Source organism: Diceros bicornis, chromosome 4 (genome assembly GCF_020826845.1).
Source record: "Diceros bicornis minor isolate mBicDic1 chromosome 4, mDicBic1.mat.cur, whole genome shotgun sequence".
In the NCBI taxonomy this organism is placed as follows: domain Eukaryota; kingdom Metazoa; phylum Chordata; class Mammalia; order Perissodactyla; family Rhinocerotidae; genus Diceros; species Diceros bicornis.
In genome coordinates, this window is record NC_080743.1 from 86347301 (window position 1) to 86361230 (window position 13930).

Consider the following 13930-nt stretch of genomic DNA (forward strand, 5'->3'; position numbering starts at 1 on the left):
TCCGGCCATGCTGAGGCCGTGTCCCACATACAGCAACTAGAAGGCTGTGCAACTATGACATATAACTATCTACTGGGGCTTTGGGGGAAATAAATAAATAAATAAATAAACAATAAAAAATAAAATAAAATAAAATGATCTATAAATAACATTGTTCCTGTTTGCAATTACTAGTACAAACATAACACACCACAATGCTTCTTTCTGTATTTCACTGCTTCTGATAGTACATTTTATTATTCTTTATTATATCATCATCACCAACCTATTCCATCGACAAGTCCTCATTTATTAATACACAGCAGATGCACAGATAAACATCTACTCGGTGGGAAACGTTTTGCTAATAAGAATAACTGGTCATGCATGAATCATAGTTTACTATTTAAACAAAGAAGGATGCACTGGGGAAATGTTCACTTAGCACACAATGTACACAACTGTATTATCCTCTTATTGCAATGATGCAATCATATTAACACTTGAGTTTTCTGGGACTTTCAAACCTCATTTCAAAAGAACTTCATAGAGATTTCACAATTATTGAGGCAGGAAACAATAAATCTTTATAATCTTAAAGGTATTTCCTTGTAATCAGAAGAATACTACATTTTTAAAGCAAATAACACAGTTTAAAAACTCCACAAAATCCAGTAATAAAACGACAATCTCAAAATAAGGAAGGTAATCCAATATTGCTGTACAAACTGGAAATCATTTATTTTCAGTATAAATCTCAAGAGAGAAAAAAAGGCTCAAACTTTTCTTCCGTCTTAAAAAAAAAAATCCCCTAAAAAGCATGTGTTCTAGAAGATGACAAAACATATTAAAGGTGATAGTATGCTTAGACTTATCAAAATATTCTTGTACATCTAAATTCCACACTCAAAATTCAAACCCAAAGTTAGGCCCAGAGGTGCTGCACTTAAAGGAAATGATTTGCTCTTTTATTTATTTATATTTAATGAAATTGGAGGAAAAGAGGAAGATTCTCAATGTGATAAAAATCCTAGTGGAAGAAATAAGAAATACAAATAAATAACAATCAACCTTGGAAAAAAAATAAATCAAGGAGATTTGGGTCATTCTCTTTTCCTGATTGCTATAAATACTTACCCATATTGGAACATAGATTGGTTTTTACTTGTTGAGTGCTTACTATATATTTTTTAATAGGAAAGCCATATTTTGTGTTTTCAGATTTAAAAAATTTAGTTAATGCTATACATAGGGAGTGTACTGCTAAGAACCAAAAAAATCTGCTAACCCTAAGGGGCATACAAAAGGAAGAAAGAAATAAAAACTACAGTTTTCAAGGTGGTATACTTTATAAGGTGATAAAAAAGTAAGGAAAATATGGGAATTTCGAAAGTTTGTGTAGAGATTGGTCAATTTAATTACTAATTTTCACTCTACTGTTCTTCATAATCTAAGAAATAACTATATTAAAGCATTCCCAACTGATTTTCAAAATAGAGCTGGTTTAATTTAGGGGTAAGTAGAAGTCCCTTCTCAGAGCTATCTTCACCCTATCACAAAAAATACAGCTACCATTTTCACAAGAAATTCTATATCCTAATGCTGAAACTGCATGATTTTGAGATCATTAAGAAATAGGTAAAGTGGAAGAAGAAATGGAATTTATTATAAACAAGAATCAAAGTCAGTTTCTTAAATTAAACTTGGTGATCTGGCAAGGTATTCCTACTACTTTTAGAGAACAGATCTTTCATAAAATAAAAATGCTTGGTTGACTACTTATATTAATTTAACAGGAAAATAACAGTTTTACCACTTTTAAAAAAAAGAAACATAAAGTTATATCTTATCACAGCTGATTAAATAATCTGTATAACGAAGCAATTAAATTAATCATGAACTGATTATTATTAATTTGCAAAATCATTTCAATATCTGGACACTTCATACTCCATTTTAGGAGGAAAAAAATGCATGAGCGCTTTTCCCAGGACCATTGTACTATGCAATGTCAGGGGAACCAGTCACACCATATTCTTTGCCCCTGGAGCTGGGACACCACTCACATAGACTACAATGTGAACTATGCCCTCTGAAGTTGTATAATAGAGCAGCCTTGGTTTCATCCTAAAGGAAGCCAATTACCAATATACACTCTAAAATCAGTACCCAAGTTTCTGGACTTACCAGCAGTTTAAGCAGCCAAAACCGGGATTTATAATAGAAAGTTTTGGTGGGGTTGATAAGAAAGAAAGCCATAAATCCATAAAGGACAAGTGGATACACATATGTGGGGACGACACTAATTGGAGCAAAGAAGCATGCCAGAAGGCTCAGGCACCACAATATCCCGAGGAATCCAGCAATCTGATAAAGGATGGGAAAGACAAAAGGAGAGAAAATTGTTATTTTTATCTTTACCATTACTCAGAAATATCTTTAATTTTTCAAACAAAGCTAAGAAAAATGTTTAGTTTTTAAGTCAATAATCCTCTTCAAGTAGAAGATGGACTTTAGTACTCATTAAAGCAGCTATATAGCTAATGCAAACTATATTCATGGGACTTTATGTCTTGCTTTGATTACCTCAAAGAGATGTTGATGAGACAAATTGCTTCTCGGATTAAGTTCAAAGATGAGCACATGGTTTACTCCAGCCTGTCTCCAACCATATGTGTTGATGCCCAGTAGAAAAAGGAATTCAATCAGAAGAAAGCCACCCCGATAGATTCTTATCAAGGGCCATATACTTCTATCTGTTTCAAGTTTAAATATAGCTGAAAGAATATTAATTAATTGGTTAGTTAGAAAATTCATAATGTCTCTTTTCATTGTCTTTTCTCTTAATTCTTAATGATATAGTCCTGGCATAGGAATTTTTCATAAATAAAATCTAAACCTAGATTATCTCAAGAGCCTGATAAACTTGCCTGCAGGTTCTTTCCCTTATTCATTTCACTCTGCAGATTTCCACCAGAATAATTTTCCTAAAATTTGACTTTTAGCATGTTGGTCCATTACTCCATTAGTTTTTTAGATTACAGAGAATCATAGTGAAATAGTTTGAACCAATCATAAAATCAGTTATATCAGCTGGGGATTTCTGGTATGACACAACCTCTTTGGCTTTGTTTTGTCCATCATTAAACTGCACAAAGTAATACCTACCTCACAGAGTTGCTGTGAAAATTAAAAGAAATAGTACCCATGAAAGCAATGTGAAAACTGAAATGTCATACAAATGACAACAGGTGATATTTACAGAATGCTTACTGTGTGCTAAGGATTGTTCTCAATATTTTTATACATAATAATTTATCTAATCCTCACAATGGCTCTGTGAATTAAAAACTATTATCTCCATTTGACTGATGAGGAAACTAGAGCACAGAGAGATTAATTAATTTGCTCAGGATTACCAAGCTAGAATAGAGCAGAGCCGGGATTTTAACCTAGATGGTTTTCTCCAAAGCCCACATTCTTAACCACTACATTCTATTGCCCATATGCCCAAACAAATGTTCAGTATCATTATTATTCTATAGCTCTCCAATAATTATAATGTTCAAACATCCCAGCCTCACAATTCAAGTTCTTCACAATCTGATCTCCAAGTCACTTTTCCCAAATTTATCTCACACTGCCCCTAAACATAAATTCTTATCTTCTGATGAATTTTATTATCCTTTTAACAAGTTCGCCATTTACATTTGCTTGTGTTGTTCCCTGTACGTAAAATGGCCTTGCTCTTTCCCTCCACCAATTCAAATTCTACTTATATTTAAGAGTCAGATCCTTATCTATTCATATATTTATTGAATTAATGTTTCATTTTGAGCCTACTATGTGCCAAACATTTCAATTTGGATAACGATTTCTCAATTTTCCAAATAACTACAAAATTTATTCTTAAATAATAAATAAAAATTTATTATTTATTATTTGAAATTTAATTATATACTACCTTATAGACTGACTTAATTTAAATAACCATTTATTATTTTTATCTCTGTAGTCTCTATAGTACATAGTTCATTCAATAACTTAAAAATAACAGAGTAGAGAAGCCTTTGGTTTGGAGTCAAATACTATAAACCAGATTTCAAATCTTAGCTATAAAAGGGCAAATTATTTAATTTTTCTAAGTCTCAGTTTCCTTATTGGTCAATGGGGATAATATCTATTCTTATAAGTTTGTTAAAAAGATTAAATGCAAACAACACATATTAAATGCCTAAAACCGGGGCCGGCCCCGTGGCTTAGCGGTTAAGGGCGCGCGCTCCGCTGCTGGCGGCCCGGGTTCGGATCCCGGGCGCGCACTGACGCACCGCTTCTCTGGCCATGCTGAGGCCGCATCCCACATACAGCAACTAGAAGGATGTGCAGCTATGACATACAACAATCTGCTGGGGCTTTGGGGGGAAAAATAAATAAATAAATAAATAAATAAATGCCTAAAACAATGTTTGGCCCTTTATGAGTATTCAGTATATATCACCTTCTTTGTTCATTAATTTGAAAAATATTTATTACATGCCTATTACATGTGACACCATTCTGAGAGCTGGTGATTCAGTAACGAACAGACAAAACACCTGTCTTCAGGAAACTGAAGGATTGATTTGCAACAAGAGGGCCAAGACCATTCAGTGGAAAAGAATATTCTCTTCAACAAATGGTTTTGGGACAACTAGATATCCACATGCAAAAGGATGAAGTTGAACTCCTACCACACACCATACAAAAATTTAGTTCAAAATGGATCAATAACCTAAATATAAGAGCTAAAATTATAAAACTCTTAGAAACAAACATAAGGGAAAATCTTCATAACCTTGGATTTGGCAATGGATTCTTAGATATGACACCAAATCATGAGTAACAAAAGAAAAAAATAGATATACTGGACTTTGCCAAAATTAAAAACTTTTGTGCATCAAAGGACATTATCAAGAAAGTGAAAAGAAAATCTATAGAATGGGAGAAAATATTTGCAAATCATGTATCTTATAAGAGTCTACTATCCAGAATATATAAAGAACTATGTAGCTTAACAATAATACAGCTCAATTAAAAAATGGGCAAAGGACTTGGATAGACATTTTTCCCAAGAAAATATAGAAACAGCCAACAAGCACATGAAAAGATGCTCAATATCATTAGTCATTAGGGAAATGCAAATCAAAACCATAACAAGATACCACTTCATACTCACTAGGATGGCTATAATTTGAAAAAAAAAGTAAAATCACACATGTTGGCGAGGATGTGGAGAAAATGGAACTCTCATAAATTGCTAGTGGGAATGGAAAATGGTGTAGCCTCTGTGGAAAACAACTGGTGGTACCTCAGAAAGTTAAACACAGAATTACCACATAACCGAGCAACTCCACTCCTAGGTATATATCCAAAAGAACTGAAAACAGGTACAAATCCATGCATACATATGTTCATAGCAGCACAATTCACATTAGCCAAACAGCAGAAACAACCCAGTATAGTATATGTTTAGGTTGGGTAGATACTGCCAAATGGTTCTCCAAAGTGTTGTACCCATTTTCACTCATTCATTTTAAAATCTTCATATTATTCCATTGTATAGGGGTAATATTATTTATTTACTTAGTTCCCAAATGATGGACATTTGAGTGGTTTCTAAGATTTTGCTATTGTAAACAAAATGGTCATGAATACCCTCCTTTCACATGAATCTTTGCACCCATTTACAACTATGCTGGTAGGATAAATTTCTAGAAATAAAATTGCTTAATCAAAGTGACTGTATTTAAAAATTTTTCATATATTGCCCATTATTCTCTAAAGAGATCGCAATGATCACCTCTTACTATTAGTGTATGAGTGCCTGCTATTTCACACACTTATACACACTTTGTGAAATATGGCATATTGTATCAAATTAAGTAAAGGTTACTAGGAATCTATGAGAGAACAAGGTTTTTGTTTTGTTTTGTTTTGTTTTGTGAGGAAGATCAGCTCTGAGCTAACATCCATGCCAATCGTCCTCTTTTTGCTGAGGAAGACTGGCCCTGGGCTAACATTTGTGCCCATCTTCCTCTACTTTATATGGGACGCCTCCACAGCATGGCCTGACAAGCGGTGCATCAGTGCGCGCCCGGGATCCGAAGCCGGGTGGCCAGCAGCGGAGCGCGAGCACTTAACCACTACGTCAAGGGCGCCGGCCCCAAGAGAACAAGTTTTAAAAAATCTAAACAGGCAACTTTTCATCTTCATGAATCTAAATATCTGGAATATGTGATTTTTAGACAAATTATTAAACACTAGGTCACGTTCCCTTGAGAAACTACAGGAATTATGCACATTATTTTTTGATGTGAATGCTTCAAAAAAAGAATCATGCTTGTACATGCATCACTACTGCCATGTTTCCCTCTCAACTCTCAACACTGTTATCTTTTAAGCATCCTCTGGGAGATAAATAAGGATAGAGAGCTGGCTTTAACTATATTTACCCTTTCTCCCTTATACAAACACAAAGATCAAACAAAGAAGGGTTCTGAGGTGAAAGAATATAACGCATAACACTAAATGCATAAACCACACACATAAAACAAATCAGACTGTCTCAAAAAAAACAGTCTATATTTACAAAAGAAAAAACTTCAACTTGTCCTCGCTTTTTTGTTGTTAGCTCAGGAAGATCAGCCCTGAGCTAACATCTGCCAATCCTCCTCTTTTTTTTTTTTGTGCTGAGGAAGACTGGCTCTGGGCTAACATCCATGCCCATCTTCCACTACTTTATATGAGATGGCACCACAGCACGGTTTGACAAGCGGTGCGTCAGTGCGCACCCAGGATCTGAACTGGCAAACCCCGGGCTGCCACAGCAGAGAGCGCGCACTTAACCACTTGCGCCACTGGGCCGGCCCTTGTCCTCATATTTAAAAAAACTTCTTTTCAATTCATTCACATAAAAAGAATGAAGAAATTTTCTTTTTCTTATGTCTTATTTAATGATGATGATGATGATACCACCATGCTCATCTTGGAATGAAAGAAAAAATTTCACACAAACAACTACAGTTTTTCCTACAGAAAGAAACAACTCCCATCACACATACCATATACTTTATATTGGTGTAGTGCTTCACAACTATAAACATGTTTTACTTACATTTCTTAGATGATCTCTATGAACTGATCTCATGCTACCTTTTCACTCCTATCACCTAACACTCTCCTTCACCCTGGGTGAATTTATCACTTCTCTCCTTCATAATCCACTCCCTCCCCTCCTCCTATGCCCCACCTCCTACCTATTCAACTAAAGCTCTGCTCAACTGTTTCCTTTTCTTGGAATGCCTTTCATTCCATCAATGTCCAGCATAAATGTCATTTCTTCCATAAAGTCTTCCCTGATGCTCTCATTTAAAAGTAATCACTTGTTCCTTTGCTTAGAACATTTAACACTTTCCATCTTGTATTACTATTGTCTTAATCTCCCTGGCATAATAAGCTTCATAAGGAAAGGGATTCTCTTATCTATCTTATGACTCATGAGTATCAAGCATAACTGTGAGATGCATAAAATTTACTTGTTGAATGAAGGAATTCTAAAACAACTTTGTAAATTTAAGGTATTAAGCTCATTTAACAAATGAGAAAATTGTTTCAGAAAAGTTAAGTGATGTCCTTAAAGCCAAAACAATTAACAGTGGAGCTGGGACTGAAACCCAAGCAAGGCTCTTTGAATCCAAGTCAGTGTTGCTTCCACAATAGCTGGCTTGACAATCTAGGGCTAGGTTTTTTATGGTAGTATCTCCATGTATTCTATATAAATAGACTCCATTCACCTGAACAAATAGAATTAGACTAAAATATGATTATAAATTATACCAATATTAAATCATGAGCTTACAGTAGACCATAATTATCAAAGTTAATTTTTAGGAATTGGTGGGAAGGAGAACTCTAAAAATACAAATGAAAACACACTGTAATAGGTAAAGTTCATATGCTCTCTAAAAGCCATTACAACTTGGGTTATAATTTCATAACATATAATGGAGACTCTTAAGAAGAATGTTTATGAGGAATAATGAGTTCAGTAAAGTATTTCTTGAACATCTGCTATATGTCTGGCACTGTGTTAGGAACCTGAAATACAAAAAACGAAAAAGAGTACATAGTCCCTGCAATCGAGAATAAGCGTGACAGTGATACAAACCTTCCTTGTTCAGGCACTATTATGATTACTAAAAGTCCAAAACAGAATATAATGGATATTTATACAATAACATCTATTTCTAACTCATGTATTCTTTGCAGACTTTACAATCCTGTATTAATGATTCATAGTTATCATTAACAAGACTCTGGAGGTATACCAGGATTTTTGCCCTTAAATTAAAAGTCCTCTACTGCAAGAACCTTCGAGATTTGTGTCTGTCTTTTTGCTGTTTGTGTGTGTGTTTTTTCTATATATCATTTAATTTCATCTCTGTCCTTCTCTTCTATCCATTCAAACTTCCAACATATTTTGAACCCCTACTATGTCCCAGGCAGTATTCTAGGTGCTGGAGACACAATGATGAACAAGAGAGCCAAAACCCACGCGTCAAGAAACTTAGGGGCCGGCCCCGTGGCTTAGCGGTTAAGTGCGTGCGCTCCACTACTGGCAGCCTGGCTTCGGATCCTGGGCACGCACTGACGCACCGCTTCTCCGGCCATGCTGAGGCCGCGTCCCACATACAGCAACTAGAAGGATGTGCAGCTGTGACATACAACATCTACTGGGGTTTTGGGGGAAAATAAATAAATAAATAAAATTATAAAAAAAGAAACTTACATTCCAGTGGGAAAACAGGTAACAAGAAATGTAAATATGTAATATTATGTCATATAATTACAAGTGCTCTGAAGAAAACTAATGTAGGCTAAAGGGATAGAACAGGTTACGTTAGGGTAAGGGGATCAGGTAAGGCCTTACTGAGGAGGTGGCATTTGAATAGAGACTACATGAAGTGAGCGAGTAGGCCAGGTAGACATCTTGCGGAAGAGCCTTTTAGGCAAATGCAAGAGCTCATAGCTGGGAATGAGCCTGGTATGTTCAAGGAATAGTAACAACACAAGTGTGGATGGAAGCAGAGTAAAACCAAGTGAAACTGAGTGTGGGGAGGATACTAGGCTATAAAGTCAGAAAGGCTCAGAAGGGCAAGATCCTGGAGGGTCTCATAGGCCATGGTAAGAAGTTTGAATTTTACTGTTAAGAGAAGTCATTTTTTTTAACTTCTGATTTTGATTTTGAAGAGGAGAGTGACATGATCTAACTTACATTAAAAAAAAAGACATTGGCGGCCGTCAGGAGGCAAGAGTGGCTGCAGGGAGACAAGTTCAGAAGGCTGTTGCAGTGTACTAAGCAAGAAATGGTTGCTTAGACAAGGATAACACTGGTGGAGGTGGTCCGATTCAGAATATATTTTGAAGACAGAGCAGCAGGATTTGCTGATGGATTGAAGATGAAGTATGAGGGAAGAGAGATGCTAAAGGTTTTTGGTCTGAGAAACTGAAAGGCTATGCCATATGGCAGAGAAAGCATATGCGGGGGTGAAAAAAAATACGTCCATGTGAGTTTGAGAAGCCTATTAGATGTCCAAGTAGCCAATTAGACATCACTCAGAGGAGATAGCATATATACTTGGGGGTCATTAGTATATAGATGGTATTTATATAGGCTTGAATAAGACAGCCTGAGTGAGAAATGACTGCAAACATTCTCTACAGAGATTTGAGGATTGAGCCCAGTGGTACTCCCCAACATTTAGACGTCACAAAGAAAACAACAGCTAGCAAAAGAGACTGGGAAAGAAATGCCAGCGAAGTTTAATAGGAAAACCAGCAGAGTGTGGTTTCCTAGCAAAACCAAGTGAAGTAAGAATTTCAAGAAGAAGAGATCAACAATGTCAAATGCTGCTCAGGGGTATGTCAAATTCTGTTGGGAGGTTTAGTAAGATTATGCCTCCCTTGCTGTTACATTATTTCTTGACATTGGGAGTGCACTTGCTTCTAGCAATTCCTCCTACCTCTTTCTAATTTATAACTGCTATAGACTAGGAAATTATATAACCAAGCTTCTTAAAATTATATGCAAAGTAATTGTAAATAGGTTCTGGAAAGAATGTGAGTCTCCAAAAAGCAAAGTGAATGAGCTTTAGTATATAAATTTTGTAATATCTTATTTACTCTCATTTGTAACCAAAGGAGCTGAGGTTCTTGATAACTGAACTCTGAAAAAGTCTGAAGAAGTTGTACATAAAAACTGGAAAATGATGGAGAGTAAGAAGTCATAAACTAGCAATATTTTAAAGGATAACTATACCCAAAGGGAAAAACAAACCAAAACAAATGACCAAATCCCCCTCCCCCAATATACCATTTATAAGAACAAAAAACTTAGCCCTGACAGATCTCTTTCAGAGCTTTGGTACTTGCAAGCTTGATTTCTTACAGAGGAACACAATATGACATAGGCATATTAGTAAGAATAATTTAATTCAAAATTGAAACTACTTACCGGCAAGCACAAGGGTAATATTAAGTACAATGAATATTCCACAAAATAGGCCAACTCTAAAAGTAGTCCATGCTGGTGCAGGCTGTAGACAGAAAAACAGCATTTTGGGTATAGGGCAAAATACTGAATACATTCAGTATATGCTGTACTAAATTAGTAGTATGAGCCTCAAAGTTCTACCATGAAAACAAAAATATTTTATGATCTGAATTTTTATAAATCTGAACCAGAGAACATCCTTCATCATCCTATAACGAGTTGCCAGTTATTCGAATTATTTTACAGAAATCTGAGTCACTAAATAAACAAGATTATAATCTTAGGCATCAAATTATATATACACTGGGATTTTCTTATAGGAGAGATTTAACATGCAATTTCATTTTTACAATGTATACATCTTTAAATTTTGTAAGTCAGTATTACTCAGAGTTCACATATTTGGTATTATGAATAATAATTAGAGACAATGTAAAAATAAGAACAACTTATTTTCTGATAGTTCTTACACTATTATACTGGGGTAATTTAAAGTGATTTTTTTTTTTTTTTTTTTTTGGTGAGGAAGACTGGCCCTGAGCTAACATCCGTGCCAATCTTCCTCCACTTTATGTGGGACGCTGCCACAGCATGGCCTGACAAGTGGTGCCTCGGTGCGATCCCAGGATCCGATCCCGGGATCCGAACCCGGGCCGCCAGCAGCAGAGTGCACGCATTTAACCGCTACGCCATGGGGCCAGCCCTAAAGTGAGTTTTTAAAGATATACTAGAGAGTCTCAAGAGACTGGCATATCAGAATCTTCAGGGTGTGTAGCTTCAAAAAATATTTTTCTCTATTATAATGTAATTTTATATTTAGAAAATGATTTTAAAAATCTACTGTTTTCTAAAATAAATAAAAGAAAGTGTCTGATATTTTAAATGTAAAGGGATGAGAAACAGAGAGAGAGATAATCTTATGGATTTAAATATTTGCTATAGGGCCGGCCCCGTGGCTTAGCAGTTAAGTGCGTGTGCTCCGCTGCTGGCGGCCCGGGTTCGGATCCTGGGCGTGCACCGACGCACCGCTTCTCCGGCCATGCTGAGGCCACGTCCCACATACAGCAACTAGAAGGATGTGCAACTATGACATACAACTATCTACTGAGGCTTTGGGGGAAACGAAACAAATAAATAAAATTATAAATATTTGCTATAAATGTTATCAAAAACTTTTGTCGTTGTTAGAGGTGACATTATACTTAAGATACTTTAAATGTTTTCTAAAAACCTTCAAACGAAAAAAAGCATTGCGACCCCCTCTGACTTATTTATCAGTAATAGATATCTGTATTGTTAGTTTAGGACTGAAAGCATCCAGAAGGAAGATGGTCATTTATCTTTTTCAAAAAGAATTTTCTTGGGCCGGCCCCATGGCTTAGTGGTTAAGTGTGTGCACTCAGCTGCTGGCAGCCCGGGTTCGGATCCCAGGCGCGCACCGACCATGCTGACACTGCGTCCCAAATACAGCAACTAGAAGGATGTGCAACTATGACATACGACTATCTACTGGGGCTTTGGGGGAAAAATAAATAAAGTTAAAAAAAAAAAAAAAAAGAATTTTCTTAGTTTTAAAAATTATGCGATTTTTGGGCTGGCCCACTGGTGTAGTAGTTAAGTTTGGCACGCACCGCTCCGGTGGCCAGGGGTTCATGGGTTCAGATCCCGGGCGCAGACTTACACACCACTCATCAAGCCATGCTGTGGTGGGGTCCCACATACAAAATAGAGGAAGACTGGCAACAGATGTTAGCTCACGGACAATCTTCCTCATCAAAAAAAATAATAATAAAATAAAAATTACACAATTTATCATATGTACAAAAGAATACATATAATGATCTGGACTGTTTGGAATTGAATAGTAAAGTATACCAAACCTATCACCCATCTTCAGAAACAGAACACTTTCACTATTGTTGAAGTTCCTATCCCTTCCAGATCCCAAAACCTTCCCTCCTCGCTAGAGATAACCATTTCCATGTTTTCTTTAGCTTTGCCACTTCTACATGCATTCCTAAACACCTTAATTTTTTAAAATTAATTTTATTTTTAACAGCTTTATTGAAATATAATTGACATACAATAAACTGCACATTTAAAGTATACAATTTGTGCCTTTTCTCTCTGGATGCTTAAAAAATTTTTGTCTTTATCTTCTATTTTCAAGCAGTTTGACTATGATATGCCTAGGTTTTTTTTTTTCTTTTTTGCTGAGGAAGATTCACCCTGAGCTAACATCTGTGCCAATCTTTCTCTATTTTGTATGTGGGACCCTGCTACAGCATGGCTGACAAGTGGTGTAGGTCTGCGCCTGGGATCTGAACCAGTGAACCTGGGCTGCTGAAGCGGAGTGTGCCAAACTTAACCACTACACAGGGCCAGCTCTTGTCTATGTTTTTTTTTTTTTAACTGCTTTATTGACTAATTGACATACAATAAACTGCACATATTTAAAGTGTAAAATTTGATAAGTTTTGATACATGTAAACACCTGTAAAACTATTACCATAATCAAGACAATGAACGTAACTACCACCTCAAGAGTTTTCTCATGCCCTTCTGTAATCCTTTTCCTCTTACCACACCCTACCCCAACCCCAGGCAATCACTGATCTGCTTTCTGTCACTATATATTAGCTTGCATTTTTCAGAGTCTTAGGTAAACAAAATCATACAGTACATACTCTTTTTCGGTCTGGCTTCTTTCTCTCAAGTATAATTATTTTAAGATGCATTTATGTTGTTCCACATATCAATATTTATTCCTTTTTGTTGCTGAGTAGTATTCCATTGTATAGATATACCATAAATTGTTTATCTATTCACCAGTTGATAGACATTTGGGTTGCTTCCAGTTTTAGGCTATTATGAATAAAGCTCCTATGAACATTTGTGTACAAATCTTTACAAGAACATATGCTTACATCTGTCTTAGGGTAAATATCTAGGAGTACAATGGCTGGATCATATGGTACGTGAATGTTTAACTTTGAGAGAAACTGCCAAACTGTTTTCCAAAGTGGTTATATCATCCCACCAGCAGCATATGAGATGTAAGAGTTCTTGTTCCTCCAATATTCAATATCAATCTTTTTCATTTTAGTCATTCTAATAGCTGTGTGTTATTTCATTGTGATTTTAATTTGCATTTCTCTACTGACTAATGATATTGAGCATCTATTCACATGCTTATTTGCCACCCATACATCTTTGATTAAGTGTCTGTTCAGATCTTTTGCCCATTTTTAAGTTGAGTTGTTTGTTTTCTTATTATTGAGTATTGGAGTTCTTTATATACTCTGGATACAAGTCTTTTATCAGATATATTTTGTAAATATTTTCTCCTAGTCTGTCGCT

At 35.7% G+C, this 13930-nt stretch overlaps 1 protein-coding gene across 1 annotated transcript in view; it reads right to left on the bottom strand.

The window, feature by feature from the left end:
- XPR1 (xenotropic and polytropic retrovirus receptor 1) overlaps nucleotides 1-13930 on the bottom strand; it is a 210112-nt gene that overhangs the window by 60828 nt on the left and 135354 nt on the right. Inside the window, exons 7-9 of the mRNA XM_058539935.1 lie at nucleotides 10532-10613; nucleotides 2566-2756; nucleotides 2167-2346 (exon numbers count right to left, since the gene is read on the bottom strand). Of these exons, the coding sequence (XP_058395918.1) occupies nucleotides 2167-2346; nucleotides 2566-2756; nucleotides 10532-10613 (453 nt within the window). The remainder of the gene's footprint in view (nucleotides 1-2166; nucleotides 2347-2565; nucleotides 2757-10531; nucleotides 10614-13930) is intronic.